Below are 23,978 nucleotides of genomic sequence, written 5' to 3' on the forward strand. Positions count from 1 at the left end.
AAAGGAAATACCAACCCTTACTCAAATTAAAATGAACATAGACAAGTAGGTGTTAGAATCCTAATTTTAGGATAAGTATCTTGTATATAGTACAATACTTATTGAGATTAGTGTATAGCATAAAATTTTAAAGTTAAAAGCAACCCTCTCTCTCTCTCTCTCATTCATGTTGACTACAAGATAATCAATAAGTTTATCATATTTATAAGTTTAAGTTGTTAAACAGTTATCTAAAAGGTTTTTCACATATTATAACATAGATATCTTGTTATTGTGTCGTTTTACGAAATAGGTCTTAGGGCTTTAACCAGTGAGGTAAAAATCTTCTATTTATCTTATTTATTTACTTATACCCTAATTATCTTCTTTATCTTTTATTTAGTAATCTCTTTTTATGTGGTCTCTTTCTCTTTTTATTTTTTTTTTAACAAATTGCAGATAGAGTTTATAGTTAAGTTCTACTTGCATATGTACCTTATTCATTTGGATTCATGTTTATAAGAAATTTATCTATCTCAATTTTATTACAGGTTGTACTCTCTCTTTCTCATAAAAACATTAATGTACAAACCTAGCATGATCCTACTATAGATTCTTATTAGTGTTGTCGTCTTTTGACCTCACCTTACCTCATTTTCACTTGTTTCATTACTTTTCTTCTCCTTTACCTTCTCCTCCATTTTCTTAATGTTTTACAAATTTCAAAAACTATTTTTCAATTTGATTTTTCCCTTCCCTCATTAAGTACTTTTTGTACTTATATTTTACAATTTTGCATATTGTAACACCGCTAAATACTTAGCTTGTAATTATTTACTTAACAACTATTACTTAACCTCATTAAGTTGATGACAATGCTAAGTAAACAATGATCTTTAAGGCTCCTTGTTAATTATAACATGAGTAATTTGTTGAAACTTAAAACTGATTGATTGTCTATATATGTTTTTTTTTTTTTTTTTTCAAACTTTCCTCATTTTATAAACAAAAATATCTTCTAATATTAAGAATTTTATTTAAATGTTTAACAAATGAGAAAAAGGGTTAATTTTTAACAACTTACATAATAATTTTTGTAAAAAAATAAGAATGTATTAAATTGAACAGCCAAGGAAAAATCGAAAAATTATAAAAGTTGTTTACATTATGGCACATGTTATTTACAATTTTTCCTCAAATTTTCAAATTGAAATCTACAAAATTTCTACTACTCAATACAATCAGACCAGACCCAATCAATCTCCAAATAAATAACCAACTTTCTGCCATTGACACCTCGTGGTTGCTCAATTAAATCGACAGAAGAATGCAAGTAGAAAAACCTGAAATATTGCAAAGAGGCAATTTTATGTAGCCACAATATAAATTAGAAAACTCCAACTATTCACCTTAAGAATGGCTTAAGATATACTTCAATAACCACTAAGTTGTCACTGAACAATTAAGATATGAGCCTTCCCAAAAAAAAAAAAAAAAAAAAAAAAAAAAACACAATTAAGATATGTTGTTAGCTTTTACTACAGCTAGATATCCAGATTGATGGTCCTTATTCATTTCCATAAGGAAGTAAAATATTGTGTTCAAAACTCCCAAACGAAAGCAAGTTTCGGAAAGAAGCATCCACGCACATAAACATATTAGCTGAAGTAAGAAAAAGCTCTAGAATCTAAAACTTGTGAACCAGTTAATAATTATAAGAACATTAAGGTTAGTAAGGTATTACCTTTTTCTCTCTATTTTATTATACCCCAAAGCCTGGTTATATATCATCACCACAAACAAAAGTTAGTCTTTTGACTCTTCCAGACACTTGGATCCACCTATACACATTTTCAATCACACAAGCACTTGATCTTGAGAACAACAACCTGTATATTTGTCTATCTTACGACATTGTGTGTTCTGTTAGAGCAACAATACACTTGTTCCTGATTCCAATTTTCGAATCTCTTTCGTTGCTTCATAGCTAACCCATCTGTCATCTGTAGTCACAAAATAGTATATTGTAGGAAATAAGGAACTTATTAACTACTCTGAATACATTGGATAATCAGTATAATTCAATGAAGTGTATTACATGACAGTGCATCAGAATAAAGTCAAATGGAAGGAAGTTCCGGCTTAGAGTTGGAGTTATACTTGCTGCTCCTTCTAGTAGGCTAGGGAGATGTTGTGCAGCATCCTTCGGCATTTAGAGAGGATTTGAGAGTGTTTACTGCATGTAATCCATATCCGACAGCCATCAGTTCAGCTCCTACTTTGTCCAGCATTATTGTAGCCACTCTCTATCCGATTGTATACAAAACAACTGTAATTGAACAAAATATTTACAATTTTAAAGAGGAAATATACAAAGTGCACAGATGAGTGATTATCATGAGAATATTTGATTTCAACTGATCAAATAGTAGCCAAACCTGAAAATATACGAAATAAAATCATTTTCACTTATTTGGGATAATCTAAAAACCACGTTCAATGGTAGAAGATAAAGGAATTTGCAGTATCACACTATCACATGCTCATATTCTTAAGGCTTAATAGTCACTTAGATGAGAACTCTAATAATATTAATTGACCACCAGAGATAAAACAGACAATCAGAACCTATATTTAGAACAATGCACCTAAGGTTCCAATGTAGCTAAATATAAAAAACTAACATCTCATTCAAATCAAGAGATCAATCAAGTAATAGCAAAGGCAAAAGAGGATTCGTCCAGCTTGAGTATATTATTAAATAATTACCAAGATAGAGAAGTCATGCCTTGACAGAGCTCGCCAAGGGGAGAATGGCTAACATTGCTCTTGAAAAAGGTCAGATCTTCCTGTGTGCATCCAATGACTGATGCTAGGTGATCCTCACACTCAGACCAGATTCGTGTTCATGCTAGGTGACCCTCACTGCATATATCTGTTAAGTGGTTTAGTCATTCAGATTGATCCTCCTCCATGAATTTCTACTTCAGACGAAGCAGCTTGTCTGTCAGGTTAATAACCTTAAATCAACGACACCAAAGAATACAACTCATAGTGGTAAATGCTAATTATCATGCAACTATTGTCGAGATCAATTGGGATAGCCATATATGCAATGGTTCTGTTTTGGGATATTCTGACTCAAAGTGATAGCCGTCTCAACAAATCATATCCAATAATCCATCATCCAAGTTCAATGCAGCATGCATGTCACTGGCCATATGAGAATCTAATTGATTAGTTTGCTATAACAGTGAAGAACAATAGAATATAACAGGTTAGAAATAGAAAAATAGAGAATGAAACATGCAAGAAGAAAAATATCAAATATCAACCTTGACGGATATTCCCTTTGCTCTCCCTCTGCAATGGCGAACTCGAGTTCGCATTGTAATAGAACTGTGCTCTGCCTTGATCTTCCTTAATAAAAATAACCCTCCAATTTCCAATGGGAACTTAAAAGCTCACTAAGGTCCTTCTTAATGCCATTGTAATGAATGAATGTATATATTTACCAATCATTTTCCTTTATTACAACTATATTGTTATTAGAAGATAGACAATTTTAATTAAAGTTCAATTTTCTATCATAAAAGATAATTAAATTAGTGCATCAAAGAGATTCCTATTTAAGACAAATCAACATAGATTTTTGAAGATACAAACGATGTTCACTCACAATCCACAGTGATTTGAAGTTCTAGCACAAACAAGATAATAGGATAACATAGGAGTAGTGGTGCATAAACAAATATGAACCTGATATTAATCTTTCAATGCTGCATATTAGCATAAAACTAAAAAAACATCTTTCACCTAATAAGGCACCACAAGGATTAAGTATAAACTATTCCTAAGTAGTCAAATTCTAGAGACTTCAATAAAACCCAAATTGATATTTAGTTTGTAACAGATAAATACGTGATAATTACACTATTTTGGTTTATACAAAAGCAAAGAGTCCTAATGCAGTGAAGAAATAAACAATATAGGCAAGCTGATTCTTGTCACAAAGAATACCAACAACTTAAAATACCATGAGAATATAAGATATTGTAAAAAAAAATAAAAAGAGTATACCTTCAGCATTATCATGAACTACTGCCATCTTGATACATCTGGGCAAAGCATTGTCAAAAGAAGATAATACAGCTCATCAGCAAGGGAAATACCAATATGTCCAAAACAAGCATAATTGGTTAACATCCAACTCAAAAGTATATTTCTTGCCATCACAGGATAAAAGGGCAATACAATAATATCAAATATTATTAAAATGAAGAACAAAAATCAAAACTTTAACAAATGAATAATTAAAAAAGCCTCGGAATTGCAGATTTTTTCAACAAAGCCTTTGGGCTAATCAGTCCTGAAAGATAGTGTTTTTAACTGATTTCATCATTGGCTATTTAATTTTAAAAAATTAAAATATGAAATCATATTCAACAATGCCAAACAGCCCATAAAGATAGCAGTCCACAAACACTAATCATGTTCAAAGGATTAAGGATGCCTATTGCATTTAATTGAAATGCATCTGTTGGCTATAAAGTTTTGTTCAAAAATCTCGTTCAAGTCTATCAAAGTTCAGGTGGATACGGACATAATGTTAGCTGTCTGACTCTATCGTTTATACACATAAGATCCAAGATCCTACCCATTCAATCATCATATCTCCAGCAATACAAATTTAAAGCCGAAAACCGGCTCATAAACCAAGCACATCAACAAGAAGCATTCAACATTTTCCCCAAACACCCATAATTCTATCATTTTATGCAACCATTGCAATTGGCAAAATCATGTATTTTCAGCACAAAGCAATGTTCATTGAAAGAAATCAACATTCAATTAGCAATTTCAATTACTAACAACTGAAAATAAAGCCAAAAAAAAAATAAAAGAAATAAAAAAACCCAACAAACCTTAATCCTAAACTTGATTTTTGGAGCATCTGTAATTTCATGTCCGACTTCAAAGTAATAATCTGCAGGTTGCTCGGGATCCCTCCATGTCAACATCAATCAAATAAATTTGATCTTCAACACCCAAAATCCAGAAAGTTATTATCCTGTACACCCAATATCAAAAATTCTGCTGAAACAAAATTTTAATGGACGCAACAACACCCTCAGCTTGGAATCCCCAACAATCAGAAGCAAAAAAAACTTCAAATCTGACAAAAGGGTTCACAAAATTAGGGGAACCCAGAATCCCAGATCAAGAGTTAGGTTATAGCAAAATACCGAAAATAATAGCAATCAATAAAGAACGAAAAAATTGTTCTGTGCTCCGATCCATTAACAAACTATAATTGAAAAAAAAAAAATCAATCTTCATATACAATCAATTAAAGTCGAAAAATATTTTGAAAAATCCTACATTGTGAAATTGATATCCGATTATTACACAAAGAAAACATCCTTAACTCAGAAAGTTGTTTCAATGGATTATAGATAGAAATTAGAAGCCGCTTCAATGGAGATGAAGGGAAAGTGTTGTTGCATGACAAACCAAATTAATTGATTTCAAGTTTCTCGCTAAAAAACAAAAAAATTACAAAAAGTAGCAATTAACCTCATTGTCTAAGATTTCCAGAATTGTTTGTGCACAAATGTTTGGTAATTTTCCAATTTGTAACAGTTTTGTCACATTTCTCATGAAAATATGTATCTAGCAAGTTGAACTTTAGGGTTTCTGAAAACACTCAATTATGAGTTATCCAAAAGCAAATTGATAAATATGAGCAAACAATCAAGAGGAAGAGGAGAACCTGGACAGCGGCATCATCATCAGCGGTGGACATGTTGACGGCGGCGTGAGACGAACTGATGATGATGCCGCTTTCCAGGTTCTCCTTCTCTTGCACCACCGAATGGAGTTTTTGATTTTCTTCAGGAGTCCCTAGATTGTGAAATTGATATTCGATGATCACAAGAGAAAACATCTTCTGCACATAAGCTGTTAAAAAGGAAGAGAAATATATCAAAACTCGCTTCAATCGAGAACTCAACATTTTATTCAAACAATTTTGGGGAGAATTTCAAAAAAGAGAAAAGAGAAAAGCAATTACCAATTGCAGCAAAACTAAACCCTAAAGTTGCTGCCAAGTCAATTGAAAAATCAATTACCCCAATTCTCAAAAATCTCACATGAATTTGATTACTTTAAACGATTCTAATTCATCACAAAGGAGAAGGAGAGAGAGCTAAGAAGACGCTTCAATGGAGTATTCAGGGTACGCACGTAAAAGCAACTCAAAGGTGAAGAAAATGAAAGGAAGACAGTAAAATCAGGGAAAGGAAGGAAAAAGAAAGGGAAAGGGGGCAGAAGAGTCTTCATACAAAATGACAATCCTACCCCTGAAATTTTGGTGATTCAGGAAAGGAGGCAAAGGGTAGGGGCGGTATTTCCCTGTTCCTAATGAACAGTAAATTTGGGAGTTCATCTTGTGCTACAGTGAATGTGCTATGGACTTTTATAAGAAATTATAGATTTAACATAACCAACATTAACCAAAAACAAATACATTAGGTTCCAAAATAATCAAAGCTACCTCTGCATGTTAAATACAAACAATTAAGCCCTAAGAAAGTAAGGATCCACAAGCTGATATTTCACATTTTGAAGATCAAGTATGGGCTCCCTTGCGTGAACCTGCTTTTTTAAATCAACAATACCACATCAATGAGGGCTCAAATACAATTCTAATTGAATGTAATTCTTCCCCAAACTAACAAAAAATGTGGGCTTTTTTCACATTGAGCTATAATCCAACAAAATCTAGATTCAATAGAGCTATAAACAATTCATATAAAGAGATAATCAAGAATTTAGCTGCTATTTTCCAAAAATTTAAGATATTAATGTCAATATAACAACAATAATTATGAAATCAAATTATACCAAATTCCAATTAATTAAACAAAAATAAAACAAAATAATCAATTTAATTGCAAAAAATACAGAAAATCTCACCCATATCCATACCCATATGCCATGATCGCAAGATTTGATAAAGAAACAATACTTTTAAATCAGGTATTAACACTCAACCAATTATTTAACAATGATAACAAAAATTTATCTGATATGCACTTTAAAAGTGAACAGTCAAAATCAAACAGCTAAATAGGGGAAAACCACATAAAGATTACTTTTTATTTAAGAACTCACCTCTCAATATATGTTGGCAATTGCACATCATTGTTTTTCTCAGCAACTTGAAAATAGAGAGTTAGTTGTCAGCAAGAACTATTGGTAATTTCACCCCTCAACCCTGTTTCACACATTATTTAACAGGCTTGAGTTTATATTACCCAATGACATTCTTTTCATAATCAGAACCAGTGAAGCGAAACCAAAAAAAAAAAAAAGAAAAAAAATCAAAATCGATGACTAAATTACTTCAAAGATCTCAGTTTGATTGTAAATTTCCAGTCCAAATTCTAGGGCATTGATTGAAAACCTAATTAACATCAACCCGTTCTAAAATTCTGTGAAAATAAACCAAAAATTACTCCTTCCTTATTCAACCGAGGACCAAGTGACCAACACAACTTTCTCCATTGAAAAGGCAAAAATTGTAAACTTAATCGACAACATTAAGTGAAATCTCAGTTTAATTAAGTAATTACACTTTGCTTGGTTCAACTCTATGCACAACCTTTTAACAACATGCTTTTAATCATTTTAGTAGTTACCATTACACCATTCATAAGCAAGGCATAAGCACATATGAATCTTACTCATAGACCATAAAAATTCAATCGGTCACAATTAACAGTAGAAACAGAGTGTGTAAAACACACATATTCATGGAAATATTCATACCACGTCATGAGGAGCGCACCATAAGAAATAAAACCAAAACCAATTCATAAAACCCACTATTCATTCAACATCATTATTCTAAATTAGGAAAGAAAAGGAGATGAGAGTTGAATCAAATTACCTCATCAAGCCGTTAGAGGAAACTGAAACTTGAGAGGTTGTGGCAGTACACAATAGAGGTGTCGGCAACAATGGGAGCAATTTTGCCAATCAAATCAGAAAAAATGGAAGCCAAAGTGAGAAGAAAAAAGGGGGAAACAAACGGAGGTTTGTGGGTCTTCAATTACAGTAAAAGAAGACCCTAAATTGACTCAATAATCAAATTAGGTTCCAAAATTCATATAAATTCTCTTCACTTTACAAAACCAATAAGATTATTAGTATGACCTTTTATACTTTCACCAAATATATAACTGTTTGTTCAATACTCCACCTTTACAAAATGAAAATTGTCTACACTAACAAATATACATGAACGATAAATAGTATTTTGGCAAATGACGTCCATACCCAAAATAGCTCGTTGAATACACTCGTGCTGCACTGAGGAGATACCAAAATATCGGTGCAAGGGGACCCGTAGTGAGTAAAATATGACCTGCTGGTCCTTGAAATTGAAATGATCACCAGACCATTATTCATCTCCAAGCTGAGTGAGTAAGGCAATAACCTGGAAAAGAATAACATCAATTTTAGTATCATCCTCAAAATGAGCTATAAGTTAAATTATTGTTCTCACTAACAGTAAGGAGTTTAACAATATGCAGTAAGGTGTCTAAGTCCAAAATTCAAAGTGAAGCTTGACAAAATATGTGATTATCCTTCATGCCTTTGATTGCAAGAGGAAATGAAAACAAAGAATATATCGTAATAGAAAAAAAAAAACTCTTTCTGAATTTTTACCCTACTATTTTGGTTATTAGAAGCTGAAGCCTCTTTCTGTACCCTGGATGGCTTCTTGGCTAGGTCAAGCCTTCATCAGCACTTGGCTTGACATACGCCTGTAATTTGGAAGCAGAAGCACGAACTGCTTCAGGTGATGGTGAGTAGCCCCTTCGTCTCAAGTATTCTTGTATGACAGTTTTGCCTGCTTCCTCACCAACGATGTTCTGAAGTCATCACAAAATGAAAAACATTAAGTGAGAAGCTTAAGCATTTGCTGCTACCAATCTATTTCTTTCAACATTAGAAATACCCAGCAATCAACAAATTAAGAATAATAATTCATTCTCTATTTTATCAGAAAATTCAGAGCTCTCTACACAATTGCTTCCATGAGCTTTCCCGACATCTAATAGCTTAGATATTTGGAAAAAACAACAATGCAGGTACAACGTATATCAGTATATGTCCAATGTTTCTAAAAGGATTGCATTCCCAGCAATCTATTTTTGGTAACCATTCAACTTCATGAGTTAAGACGAGGGATTTGAGAGTCGAATTTAGTTCATATGTGCCAATGCATTCTAGACAAAACTGACAATCTAAACCCCCAAATTCTGATAATTTTACCATTACAGGCCATTAATGGGTCCTCACCAATGCTCAAAGAAATTCAAACCTAAATGAACAAGTAATACAAACACACAATCTGGAATTCACTTCATATGTTCCAATGCATTCTTTTCCTCAATCACATTGGCTTCAGTCCCAAAGGAAGCTAAGGATCAATCTGATATTACAATCTTTAAAGAAAGAACAAATCTTATATTTCCTCAAAACACAAAAGGAATCTTTCACCAAACACTTGCTATTTCTTCTACTTCCCTAAACTAACTCTCATAATGCTGCACTCAAAATCTCGAAAATATCAATCAAATTCAAACACCATTCATCACTAATTTTCCCATTATTAACAACACAAGGTCCAGTAAGTATGATTGCAAATAAAAGCTCAAAAAGCCAAAAGTACTACCGCCTCATTCCCCTTATAAAAGCTCAAGCTAAACCAACCCACATTCAAAAAGTAAAAAAATCCATCAAATCACCCAACTAAAACAATAAACAACCACATTTCACAAAAACAACAAGCACCCAAAAACAAAAATCACACAAAATAACAAATTAGTACAAAACAATTAATTAATACAAAGTACTTTTTTATAATTTAATAAAAATTAAGAACAGAAATTACCTGAAAAAACGCAATTGCAGAAATAGCCGCAACAACATAAGCAAGGGTAGCATAAACAACAACAACAAAAGGTGGGAAGCAAGTGTAATCTCTCAATTCCAACATTCTTACTCCCCCTTTTTCTCCCGCAATATAAATTCGAACCAAAAATTTTTTCTTTTTTTTTTTAAAAAAAAAATCCTCTACTTTTTCTGGGAATTTGAGATGAAAAGAAGGGTGAAATTGAAACAACAAAAAAAAGGGGAAAAAATTACGACTTAATTGAGCAAACATTTCAATGGCTGAGGGAAAGCTCGGAAACTGCTTCAATGAACTAAAAAACCCTAGCGTCAGCCATGGAAAGAGGGAAAGGGGATGGCAATGGGGGTAGATTAAATTAAATAAATTATGAGCATACCTCAAAAGCTGCTTCAAAGGAAGAAAGAGAGCTAAGAAGGAGCTCCAATGGAGGATTCAGAATGTGCGCTTCAATCGAGGGGAGAGATGGAAGATGGAAATATGGAATAAAGCAGGATAGGAAAGTCCAATGGCACCATTACAAAGAACAGCTGGGATGCGAAAACAAAAAGACCAAACTACCCTGGCAATCTGGGCAATCAGTGAAGGGGGCTAAGGGCAAGGGCGTAATTTTGGTGCTAAGGTAAGGGAAGGGCAGTAGCGTCAATTTCCTGTTCATAAGGAACAGTAAATTGGGAATAGTAAGGGTGGTTGGGGCTTTTATAAGGGTTATAGATTGATCAAATCAAATGGTAGAAATAATAGGTATTTCGAATTGGTTTTTCAAAGATAATATCGTGATATTAGAAAAACCAACGTAAAGGATTGATTAGTTTAACTTGGCTGTACTTTTCAGCAAATTTGATTAATTTTCTCCCTTTTTTCCATTTTCCTTTATTTGGTTTGTGAAGTGGCAAACAAGTTTCGCAATGGTGAAAACTTGCATCCTTAATGATGGAGAATATTTTTCTTTACAATACAAGGTTGGAAGCCACATTTTCCTTCCTTCTCCTTACCTTCTTTTATTTTATTTATTTATTTTTTTAATTACTTCACATTGCCTGCTATATTTAATTTTTAAAAATTATTCTCTTGTAATAAGGATCCAAACTAAGATAAACTGATTTGTAATTTTGGATCTCTTTGAAGTTATCTTTTCCATGAAAACTGGTTTTTCATTAAAAATTATAGTATTTTATATCAAACATAACTAAACGAACCAGGGGAGAAAAATTAATCATTGTAGCTCCTTATCTTAAATTTATGTTGCTGAATTACTAACATGCATCACTTTATTCTGTTCTATCATAGGAAGTAATACTCCCTTAATTTTTTTATGCATAACTTGCTTTAGCTTATTTGCTTGTTGTTTTTAAATGCAACACTTCTATATTTGATAGCTCTATACTATATTTTATTATTTTTTTCTTTTCTTTAATTAAAACCCAATTCAAAATAATTTATCATTTCTCTATTTTGCATGGTCCCTATTTATATAAAAAAAAAAAACATTCTCTCTTACATACGATCTCTTTTATGGTTCACATGTATTTTTTTATCAATATAAATTAATCACCCATTGCTCCCACTTGCACAATATACTACGGAGTATTAAAGCAAATAACTCTCCTACTCCGCATAATTGCAGTGATGTATTTAAAAAAGGAAAAAAGGAGTACAATTTAATACTCCCTCTAGCTTTTTTTTTAAGTGTCTCATTTGAGATTTTGGCACTATTCATTAGACATACATTGACCAATGTTTTTGAGTTATATATATATATATATAGTCTTATGGGTATTTGTTGAAATCGTCTCACTGTATGACTAGATTATTAATATTCAATTGTAATAATTTATAGTTAATGATAATTAAAGGTATTATTGACCAAATTTTTACATCGACATGTGTGTTATGTCACAATGGAACACTTTAAAATAAATATATAAATAAAGAGGAAGTATGAGTACTAATGAGTAACAACACATTTTCTAGCCCCAAACGCGTTCGGCGCTAGCTTTTTAGTAGCTTTTAGTGGTTTGACTTGGTTAAAGCACTACTTAACAAAAAATGTGAGTGGTTGACAATTAAAGTAGTTGACAATTAAAATGTGAGTGGTTGACAATTAAAATGGGAGTGGTTAGGGTAGCTTATAGTGATGGAGGTAGATTTTATGAAAAAGTTAGAAATATTAGCCTTTGAAGTTAGAGATAGTTTTTGAGGTAGCTGTTGAAAATTTAATCTATAATGTTAAATATAAAATATTGATTTTTATATGTAACAACTAGTCAACTGCTACTTTACCGAACACTCATACCTAAATTATTTATCTTCACAGCTATAACTTATTGACAGTTAGTTAAAAGCTACTTACACAACTAATCGCTACCTTCACAGCTAACAACTACCTTCATAGCTATTTTTTGCCGAACATGCCCTAATCACCTTACTTAAAAAAAAAATACTGACATCGTTTTGACAATTGGACCAATGACTACAAAGCCCGGCCCAAAGCGCTTATACCAAAACCAAACTGCAACCAAACTTTAATTTGCTCTGTAAAAGCAAAAGAACTTTTGCAATAACCAAATTGATAATTATATTGGATCAATCCACTATCACCATCACTACCACTCGGTGTTAGCCCAAGGCTTGAGAACACATTATCTAATTTTGCAACAAATTAAAAATTCTATATTCATTACTCATTACCATGTCAACAATTTACCTACATACATGTGTTAATGTGTTATTGTTCACAAATTTTCGAGACTTACACAATACCACTTCTAAAATGATAATGGATGATAATTAAAAATTACTTAGAAAATAATGTATTTGAGAAAAAAAGAATCAGCATTACCATAAACATTGACATAAAATCTTCTCTACAATGTTACTTACGAGTATAAAATTTTTACCATTACATCCGTTTATCACCGACCTCCATATCTCATTTGACCCTTCACTTATTAGTTATCACAATTACCTGCACTAGCACAAGATAACCGAAAACAGAATTTCAAATCATTTTTTTAAAACACAAAAAATGAAGAAGTCACTAACAATTTCCACCCACAAACCCAACCTTCCTCTACCACCACAACCACCAATCCCTTCTCACTGCTCAACTGATTCCAGCAATCTTAACCGCCGTCATCTCCTCACCTCACTTTCTCTCTCTATCACCCCTTCTTTCTCTCTCCTCACCTCCCAATTTCCCATTTTACCCCCGCCCGCCGATGCCCGAGGACTCTTCCAAATGCCCCCATATCGTCTTAACAACAGGTATATATAACTACGTACCAATAATCTTGTTTCAATAATCCTTACATTTTGAGTAATTCGTGTTGAATTTGATTGATTTTTTTTTAATTAAAAAAAAAATGATTTTTGGGGTTTGTGGAATTGATGAAGGTATTTTCTGGTGAGGGCAGGGGAGTCACAATATGAATGCTTGGGGGTGATTAATACAAACCCGGTTGCGAAAACATCGGTCGATAACGGGTTGTCGGAGAATGGGAAGAGACAGACAGTGAGGGCTGCTTTGGAATTAAAGAAAATGGGAGCTTGTGATGGCAGTTGCTGGATTTGGCCTTCTATTACCCAAAGAGCTTATCAGGCTGCTGAGGTCATTGCTTCTGTTAATAAAATTGATCGTAGGTAATTATCTATCTAAAAGTTAAATTCTAATTTTATTTGACAAAGTTAATTGCTGTATCTAAATTGACTAACGTTATTAAAATGTGTGATCAACGATGAATCGAGCATAATTTCACTATTCAGTTCATGAAATTAAGATTTGTGTAGAATTATTGACGACTTTGACAGTTAACGTTGCAAAATTTATGGAATAATAGTCTGATTGATTTGCTTATTTGTCGAATATGTAAATATACTAGGGAAATATTGCTTCACTATAACTTGATGGTCGATAAATAAATTTCTAGTCAACCTTTTTAGATGAAATGACATGGATAATTTTTTTTGCTTCTGGTGTAGCCACATTGTGCCTGAGTATAGCTTTCTGGATGCTCGCGGGCTAGGGGCTTACGAAGGCAAGGCACTAGAATCTGTTTCAGAGGTGTGGTTTTGATTCAATTGAACTAGTTTCGTACTGAATGAGTAGGCAATAAAGCACATGAAATGCATTCAACTAAGCGCTTGTTCGTTATCATTGCTCTTTTTGAGTTTTCTAGAGCTAGAGAATATAATTTCTACCTGTTTTGGTGTCGGTTTTCTAGTCTAAACTATCTAACATGATTAGTTATAAGTTCCTAACTATATACCTAGCTTTAAGTTTATTATGCAGTTGAATAAATGTAGGTATCATACCACTTTCAATGTATTGCTAGTTTTAAGTCTCAAAAATGATAGTGATATGATGATTCAGAATGGCTAGTTTGTGCATGTATTGCTCTTCTGTTTACTGCTGAAGTGCTTAAGCAGGTTTATGCATCAGATGGTCTATCTCCCAACATAAAGCCGCCTCCAGTTGATGATGGAACCCCTAACGAGAGTGTGGAAGACGTGTTTGTACGTGTAACACAGCTCATGTCGATTCTTGAAACTCAGTACTCCGGAGACACTGTGATCATCGTGTCCCCAGATTCTGACAATTTAACAGTATTACAAGCTGGCTTAGTTGGACTCGATCTTCGTAGGTATACTTTACTACTTTAGTATGTAAAACTTCTATAGCAAGAATTATTTAGCCTAATATATCATCAAGATTAACTTCTTGTTGCTATTACCTCGATTTTCAGGCATAGGGATCTTTCCTTCAGCCCAGGAGAGGTGAGATATGTTGATGAAAAGAGTATACCTGAATACAAGAAACCGGCATCAAATGTATATAAGTGCTATAATCCACCTAACTGTAGGTAGACTAGTTTTCTTCATACAACTTTTGCACATCTATTGTACATACTTGGTAAATGCTAATCGAGGCTGTATGACAAATCTTGTTTCTGGTGTATGAGAAACATTTACAAAGTCATACGTATAAACGCAATAGCCCTAACAAGCACAGGTTGCAGTGACTATGAATAAATTAATAAATTTCTGAAGTTTGGTCAATTGCTCAGCTCATCTTTAGAATCAAATACAGTGCTAGTGCTTGTGCATAGAAAACATTTTAAGTAACCTAAGCAAACATATTGTCCATCTATCCACTAGCCAAGGGCCGTGCCAATGTCGTGGATTGTTGCTAATCTTGCTAGCTAGTTGCTATAGTCCAGGCCATTTGAAATTTTCCTGCAGTAAGCACCATGTTTGTGACATCAGTTTGTAGAGTGTTATGAGGTACGTGCGCTTTGAAGAGGCGCAATGCGACCATGCGACCCTGCTTGACCACTTTAGCTTGTAGTGCAGAGGTTTCATAGGAGAATAATCTCGCATCAGTTTATAAGTAAGAAGACGACTTAAGTACTTTTGAGGAATCTCCTCTTATTATCCATAAGGTTTTAGGATGAGGTCTCACTTAACTTCTGTAATTGTTGGTTGCCTTTACTCTTGACTTTCACTACAACAATGCTATTGGCCTATTGCACATGCAAGTCTTCTATGACAATGCTAAGCTAGATGATAGATAGACCAAATGTCCAATTTGAAAGCCGCCGTATATCAAATAGTATATTGTTTTGGTTGTTTGATCACATGAGAAAGTTAAAAGATAATTACACAAATCTCATTGCAATTAGAGTTATTTTGTTCCTAGACTATTCCTAACTTAAATTGATTGTGATATAGAACTAGAGTATACACTCTTATTTGCATACTCAAAGTGACCATTCAAAATTAATAGAGTATAAATTACAAAAAAAGTGTTGTTATTTTAATTGATTGTGATATAGAACTATAAGTCCCTACTCCCTACATGTGAATCATAAACTTACATTAACTTTCTAGGGATAACAAATAATAGAATCACAGAATTCATACCCAAGATAGCTCTTATACAAGTTAGCAAAAACGAATAAACATTTTATATACCTAAATCCGAGCGACCGAGCCAACCTTCAGATGAAAAAATAATCTTGTATCTCCAAATTAAACTCCATACAAGTCAAGTTTCAACAAATATGAATTCCTTCATCAAAATTAATTTAATTTACAATCCACAAGATTTCATTTTGGAGAATAACTCTTGGATCACCCATAATTAAAGTGCTTTACAATTTTGATTTAGGACCTTTCATATTGCTAGCAAAATTTCCCTAATCTAGAATTTCTTTATTTAGTAAAGAAAGATGATCCATTTTCATTTTCTTTTAATCTTCAACAATCTTCTTCAGTAGTCAGTTGTCACAAACCATTTTCTCTCTCCTAAATTTTCTCTGTCTTCCTCTCAATCACTGTTTCTGCACTTTTGCGTGAACGTTTCATTTTACTGCACTCCTTTCCTTTTTTTCGATTCGATCAACATTCAATACCTTTTTCGTTGAATCGAATTTTGGTATTATATAATGCAATTCAATTCACTTTAGAAATCCCCAATTTAGGGTTTTTGATTCCTCTTTAATGGCTATCAGAGGCGTCGATTTCAAATGGTAGACTCTATTCTCGAAATTTCTACTTCAATTTTGTTATTTATTTTGTTAATTCTAGTTTAATTTTGATGAATTTTGGTTTTCCATTTTTTTTTTAGGTATGATGGATTCTTCCTGTCGATGCTCGCCACTAGTGTGTATCCTTTTGCATGATTATATTGTTCATTTTTTTATTCTGATTTTGGACGAATTTAGGTGTAATTGAGTTTTTTATTGCTAAATTGAGCGATGATTTTGGTGTCAATTTGAGTTTTTCTTCGTTGATTAACAATAAAAATAATTGTAATAAACTATCCAATTGTATTGCAATTTTTTATTATTCAAGAAGTGTGCTCTTTGACAAAATTGATCTCAGAATTATAGTGGCTATTAACTGGAAACGATATCATCTTTGTACACACCCTTTGCACATATGGATTGTGGTGCGTTTTGATTTTATTTTAATTTTCGCTTGTTAGTATATGGTAATATCAATCCAGAATCCTCGACTATTTTGGTTGAGCTAGGTTGCATATGGTTTGATGAAGTGTGTTACAACTTATGATGGGCAGGTTGATTACACTACTATTTTCGTGTTTCGGCTTTTGATGTTTGTGGATAATGGACTCTCGGCTGGAATGGGACCGTAAGCATTCCTTCTATTTATTTTGTAGACTCTTTTCGAGTGCTTGCAGTGTTTTTACCTGTAAAGAAACTGGTTTTTTTGTGCCTTTGATTTATAGTGTTGATAGAATCTGTTTGGTTGAGAGTTGAAATGCTGCAATTGACATGGAAAAAGCTGTTTCTCAGTTTCCCTTATTTAAGACTGTTAGGAACTATACAGTAGCTTGATTTTTCGTCATCAAAATGCTTGTCTGTGGATTCTTTTATTTGCCCCATCTCCCTTTAATTGCTAAATTCTGTTACCATTGTGTGAAGCTCGCTTATTGATTTATGAGTCAACTGTCTACTAGTATGCATAATTTCGTAGTGAACGACTTTTGTTTGCTCATCAACTTGAAAGTTTAATGCTTGGTAAAATAATTTAGGGACTTTGGCTGGCAGCAGAGGTATGCTCGCTTTTGTGGTAGAGTAGCAGTTCTCTCAGTCCTCTCTCTGTTACTCTACCCCTTTCTTTGGGGATGGACTGTCATCGGCACCTTGTGGTTCACCAGAGCCAAAGATTGTGTAGGTTACCTTATCGAATGTCTTCTGTTTCTCCTGCAATCCATGAACCAGTCTAAGTTGTCTTCTTATTTGTGCAGTTGCCGGAAGAAGGTCAAAAATGGGGTTTCTTGATATGGTTGATGTTTAGCTATTCAGGACTATTTTGCATTGCTTTCTTTTGTGTTGGAAAGGTATAGATACAAACTCTATAATTTCATCTTTGAAACATTGCTGTTCTGGATAAAATTAAAATACCGCTTAATTTTCAAATGTAACTTTTCTTTTTAGTTCTCATAATCATTCTGCTTCCCTGTGAACAGTGGCTTTCACGAAGGCAAGCTCACATGCTCCGAGCTCATCAGGGAGGAATTCCTGTTTCGGAGTATAGGGTAATTAGTTTTGCCTGTTTAATATCGTCTCTGAATTAGTGTGTTATTTGTTTTTTTTCCTGTAAAAACAATGGTAAATGGTTTGTTAGTAAATATAAATTTATTATATTCTGCTATTTTCACTTGCCGTGTCGTTGCTGAAGTAACTCTGTTTATAGAGAAAAGACATCTTTTGCAAGATCTCCAGGATTTATTTATCATGTTTGATATGACCTAGCTCCACCAATTAATTCCCTGGTTCACTAAAATGAATATAGAGATTATAGACTACTTTGCATGAAGTATATCCAGCCATTTAACTTTAATTTTTGTATAATATTGGCTAATCAAAGGTTTGTGTTTCCTTTTTGGCGTAGTTCTCAAGTTTTTTACCATGTTTTTTTTTGCACTACTCTAGTTCCAGGCCAGGTTCTTTTCAATTGATTTCTACTGAACTTTTACTTTTTTATTAAAACTTCTTTTTGCTAATAAAACCAACTTTTGTTGATCTATAATACTTTTACCAATTATAACTGTTTTTTTTAATGATTTAAACATATATCTGCCAATCAGTTGTAATTTTCATTGCTGAAATTTGATTTCTAGTACTTACTGTGACTGATTTTTGCTTGTATCTTACGTCAATTATTATAAAGATTCTTTTACTCTTTACAAATTAATAATGTATTATATATATTGTTGATTAATAGAGAAAATAATATCAGTGATTTTGTTGTACTGATTTTTACTGTTAAACACGGATTTTCATTCGTCAAAACTTATTTTTACTACTCAGAATTGTGTTTGTGTGTTTGTGTTTGTGTGTGTGTGTGTTTTTTTTTCCTGATTGATGTTCATATATAAAGAAGCTGTATTAGAAAAGTTGAAGAGAACTTTGCCTTTGTAATAGTTGATCACTCTGGGTATGTGTGTGAGTGTGACTGTTGAGTTGTTGACACGTCTACCAAGTCTTCGGTTGTCACTTGTAGGTGGTGTTTGGTGTAGAATATTCTTGAAGATGGCATGGAAAATGGCATTTATTATGGCAATTTGGCATACTCTATGGGCTGGATGTCATGTTGGGCTGTATGATCTGTATGATGCCCGTTTGGCAAAAGTAATTGTTTTACTAGCCTACTAGGCAAGCACATGAATAATGGCTCAATGAGCTGTTAAAGTAGTTGTTTAACATAAATGTTTGACAACTGTTAAAGTAGTCCAATACCTAAATTAATGACTTCTCTAGTTTCTAAAGTCTAAATTTGGTAGCTAGTGCAAGAATTTTACACTGAAAGGAAACTGACTTAGTTTTTTTGCAAAATATTATCGTATCTCTAATAATAGTGTTCAACGATACCACTATTATGTCGAACACTTATACGTAGTATATGAAATAGTGTTGTTTTGATTTGTCAACAAACTCAAAGTTGCTACAAAAGCTTTTGCCAAATTAGTCCTTTATCTTAAACAATAAATAAATTTGCTTAATTTATTGATATAATGAACAAGATGTTGAAAGGTATTATTTTCCTGCTGAAAAGTGTTTCCAAGATGAGGGCTTGGCCTGAAGATGGTGTAGAAATTAATGATAAGACCCTGTTTCTTAGCTAACACTATATGGATTGTGCAATTGTTACTAATGATCTTTGTGTTAAAGACGGACAATTCTGCTTTTGTGAAATCTCTAATATTGCTTTTTAAAATATAAGCATGCTTGATTGGTTTCCATTTAGTCTCAAATTACGTTGTTTACTTCCTTCATAATCCCTGGTAGAAAAACTTATGAATATCATATATGTTAGGTGTTGATTGACATGATACGAATACCTGATTGGGCATTTGAAGTTGTTGGGCAAGAGATGAGAGGCATGGGCCAAGATGCTGCTACATACCATCCCGGGCTTTACTTGACTGCAGCTCAGGTACCATTCATTTTCCAAATCCTATAGATCCTGAAAAATATCCCTAGTTGAAATTTCTATGACCTATAGGTTTCATAAAGACATCTGTTTTCCAAAATAAGAGATGGTTATCTTTTAAACATGGTTATTATACATCATTTAATATCTAAAGAGCTTCAAATATTTTATTCTACCTGCTGTAGTTATTGTGTTTGGTCTTTATTTACTTTCTGAGATGATGAATAATGAATCATTTTTTAGAATTGGGTTAGATTGCCAAGTACAAGTCCAATGCATAATTGAAATTCAGGAATATGGACTCATTAGGCCTGTGCTATGAGGTAATAGACAAAAATCAATGAGTTCGAATATACCTCAAGGTCTAAAACAACCTAAATATGGACTCATTAGGTCTGTAATTTGAGGTAATAGTAGATAAAAATCTATGAGTTCGAAAATACCCTAAGGCTTAACACAACCTAAATAGCCAAAATTGGTATGTGCTAATGTCTGAAATTGAACTTAAAATTGTCCTTTGAAAGAGCCAACCAATGCATGTCCATGACTTGTGCGTGGACATGCCATGCAGCTAGTGTTGTTCCATGACAGCTTTTCGCTAGTGAGTGCATCTTTGGAAGCTTTTTCATGGGGAACTCTGTGTGTGCCTATCATCCAATAGCAATTAGCCTTTGTGAAGCAGTGAAACTCTATGATCGATAGAAGCCCTCAGCTATCTGCATAGCCCCTGGAGTCCTGGACCTATATCAGGCTATATGCTTGCAATCGTGAGTTTTCTTGCTTGACCTGGCTGTTTACACTACACAACAATTCCTGCACTCTGCCATTTTACCTGGTCAAGGGAGAATATGGAAAGAGAGGGAGGGAGGGAAGGAAAGGAAAAGGAGGGAGAGAGGGAGAGAGAGAGAGAGAGAGATGATGCAGAAATTAAAAGTTTTGCAGATCTAGAACCAGATCTAGAGAGATGATCCAGATCTTTATTAATGGTAAAATCCACCATATTCATAACAACTTTTCAGGTCTAGACCTCCTGGTTCTCTTTGAATTTTGGCTCCCCAATTTTATTTTATTTTTGCCTATTTCTGTCTTTAGTTTCATCTCATAATGGTTGTACTATTTTTCATGCATGCAGTGGCGTATCCAGGAATTCCGAACTGTGGGTTCGGAATTTTAAAAAAAATGATGATCATATATTAACTAAATATTCAATACATAAGTTCATTTTTTTTTTAATTACAAATGGATGGATTTTACAAAAAAAAAAAAAAAAATAAAAAAAAAAAAAAAAAAAAAAAAAAAAAAAAAAAACACCTACAAAAGCATTTTTCGAGTTTTCATAGTTTGAAAGCGTGCTAATACATTACTACTTCTATAAATCTATATTTCTATTGCAAAAAATCAATATTACACATAAAAATAAAAATAAAAAATCTCAAGCCCCCAATAAACACAAATTTAACAATGTAAACTTCTTCTAATTATCAATTAAAAGACCAAGTAAAAATTTTAAATTCTAAGTTTCTACAATTCAATTTGTCAACAATTCAAGTATTCAACAATATATCAAAACCAATTAAAAAAAATCAGTATGTAATTAACTAATTATCACTAATTTTAATAAAAATCAACCATTAAATAAAGATTTAAGAATTAAGAGGAGTAGAGGAATAAGAGGTCTCACAAACTCACGAAGAACGGAAGAACTCGAAAAAAAATTACAAAAAAAAAATAAATACATAAAATGATATTAACCATTAAATAAAGATTTAAGAATTAAGAGGAGTAGAGAAATAAGAGGTCTCACAAACTCACAAAGAACGGAAGAACTCGGAAAAAAATATCAAAAAAAAATAATAATAACATAAAATGAGGGCAGCAGGAATCGAACCCTAGACCTAAAAAAATCAGTATGTAATTAACTAATTATCACTAATTTTAATAAAATCAACCATTAATATATAGATTTAAGAATTAAGAGGAGTAGAGGAATAAGAGGTCTCACAAACTCACGAAGAACGGTAGAACTCGAAAAAAAATTACAAAAAAAAAAATAAAAACATAAAATGAGATTAACCATTAAATAAAGATTTAAGAATTAAGAGGAGTAGAGGAATAAGAGGTCTCACAAACTCACGAAGAACGGAAGAACTCGAAAAAAAATTACAAAAAAAAAAAATAAAAACATAAAATGAGATTAACCATTAAATAAAGATTTAAGAATTAAGAGGAGTAGAGGAATAAGAGGTCTCACAAACTCACAAAGAACGGAAGAACTCGGAAAAAAATATCAAAAAAAAAAAAAATGAATACATAAAATGAGGGCAGCAGGAATCGAACCCTAGACCTAAGGAGGAGGTTCAATGCTCTAACAATCACTCCCTTACCATTGTGCCAGGTTTTAACATTTGATTATTTATCTCACATAAATTAGTTTTAACCCTTTTTTTCTTTTTTTTTTTTAAAAAAAAAAAAATTAAAACTTATAATTTTTTTCCGAAAAATCTGTGGGTTCAATGAACCCCCCTTAGATCCGCCCCTGCATGCATGTTTATGTCTTGGCTACCACAGTCTCTCTAATGACCAAAAGAGTGGGTATTTTATTAGCTCTTATTAGACATTTGTTCCCCCACCCCCTTCCCCCCTCCCCCCTCTTTTAGTTTCTTTCCTGTGCTTACTGTTGGAAGAGGATGATGGTGGTGGATAATTTGTTATATATGATTTCTGAATGATGTATAATATCCTTGTTGCATGTAGAGAGAAGCAGTGGAAGCTCTCATTCAAGAACTGCCAAAGTTCATGTTGAAAGCTGTTCCAATTGACTGCAGTGAATGTCCTATCTGCTTGGAGGAGTTCAGCGTTGGAAATGAGGTAAACATATTTCTGTATAGCCGGTTGCAAATTATTGTTTTACTACGTTGTCGCTATCATACTATGATTTACAGTGGTTTATTAGGCAGTATCATACATATTCTAAATAGTCTGATATTCAACTCAATGTATTGTTCCTACCTTTTACGAGTTATTACTCATGATCATATTATGTACTCGATACTTCGTATATTCTGATCTACAATTTTGGTCAGGTTCGTGGCTTGCCTTGTGCTCACAACTTCCATGTTGAGTGCATAGATCAATGGCTCCGGCTGAATGTGAAATGTCCTAGATGTCGCTGCTCCGTATTTCCAAACCTTGATCTTAGTGCAATATCCAATCTTCGTGCTGACTCAGAACAGGAACGACCCTCATCTACTGTTGTGACAGCAACTCAATATGCTAGAGCCCAAACTCCTAGCCAAAGTCATCGCTTGAGGTTACATGGTTTGCTGCGTCCTGTAAGGACTATAAACGCTGGACCTGGTGAATCAGAAAATGCCTTGGAAATTGCTGAAAATGGAGGGTTGCATCTGAATCCAGGCCTTGCTCGTGTGAACCCCTCACCCTATGCTGCTGAGCATGATGCTGCTGCACCGTCTTCAGCCCCTCCTCACTAAGGCATTCCAGATACCTTAAATTTTTTGGCAGTTTACTTAGGGGCAAATGCTTGGACCTATAGTAGAGATGAAAATGAAAGTTCAGCAGCCTCATCGGATAAAGTCGGGATTCAGGAATGCTATGTGAAGGAACTCACTTTTGGTCTCAGGGATTTGCCAAGTATGAAATCGGCACTAATATTTGCCATGAGTTTAATTGAATGAAATGTACATAATGTTAACCAGGCTTCATTTACCTGGATAACTGAAAGGAAAGTTATTCAGGTCAATGCATGCACCTTCTACGCAAAAAGAGGAAACCATGACAGTGCATTTGCCTTGTGAATAGCTTATCTCATGAGAATGACTGAATGTCTTGCCTTTATGATATTTTGTTGTCAATACCGCAATATCAGTAGGTGAGTTTGATTGTTTGCATGTTTCACTTGTATCAGCATATCACTTATCATGTTGACTTCTAGAAAGTTTTATTTATTTTAGACCCACCAAGATTGCAATAACCATGTTATTCTTATTAAATGAAGCACAACTTATTAAACCAACCTAATTAACTCTCATTA

General features: G+C 33.2%; 2 protein-coding genes and 1 non-coding gene across 3 annotated transcripts; 2 read left to right on the forward strand and 1 right to left on the reverse strand.

Annotated features, from left to right (window-relative positions):
- Positions 1 to 4,298: 4,298 nt before the first annotated feature.
- LOC145599843 (small nucleolar RNA SNORD96 family) lies at positions 4,299 to 4,387 on the reverse strand. Its single transcript, XR_014104100.1, has one exon. It is a non-coding gene; the product is annotated as a small nucleolar RNA SNORD96 family (small nucleolar RNA).
- An 8,581-nt stretch (positions 4,388 to 12,968) lies between these two features.
- Positions 12,969 to 15,022, forward strand: LOC145598762 (uncharacterized). The gene is made up of 5 exons (XM_081655153.1): positions 12,969 to 13,231; positions 13,361 to 13,606; positions 13,946 to 14,027; positions 14,393 to 14,607; positions 14,710 to 15,022. Exons 1-5 carry the CDS (start codon positions 12,993 to 12,995, stop codon positions 14,828 to 14,830), a joined length of 903 nt encoding a protein of 300 aa, XP_081511279.1. The 5' UTR covers positions 12,969 to 12,992; the 3' UTR covers positions 14,831 to 15,022.
- A 1,202-nt stretch (positions 15,023 to 16,224) lies between these two features.
- Positions 16,225 to 23,890, forward strand: LOC145597478 (E3 ubiquitin-protein ligase SIS3-like). The gene is made up of 10 exons (XM_081653659.1): positions 16,225 to 16,494; positions 16,593 to 16,631; positions 16,850 to 16,916; positions 17,046 to 17,119; positions 17,523 to 17,661; positions 17,739 to 17,831; positions 17,961 to 18,029; positions 19,811 to 19,930; positions 22,682 to 22,795; positions 23,011 to 23,890. Exons 1-10 carry the CDS (start codon positions 16,466 to 16,468, stop codon positions 23,416 to 23,418), a joined length of 1,152 nt encoding a protein of 383 aa, XP_081509785.1. The 5' UTR covers positions 16,225 to 16,465; the 3' UTR covers positions 23,419 to 23,890.
- Positions 23,891 to 23,978: the final 88 nt, after the last annotated feature.

This window comes from Chenopodium album, chromosome 20 (genome assembly GCF_948465745.1).
Source record: "Chenopodium album chromosome 20, dcCheAlbu1.1, whole genome shotgun sequence".
Classification (NCBI taxonomy): domain Eukaryota; kingdom Viridiplantae; phylum Streptophyta; class Magnoliopsida; order Caryophyllales; family Amaranthaceae; genus Chenopodium; species Chenopodium album.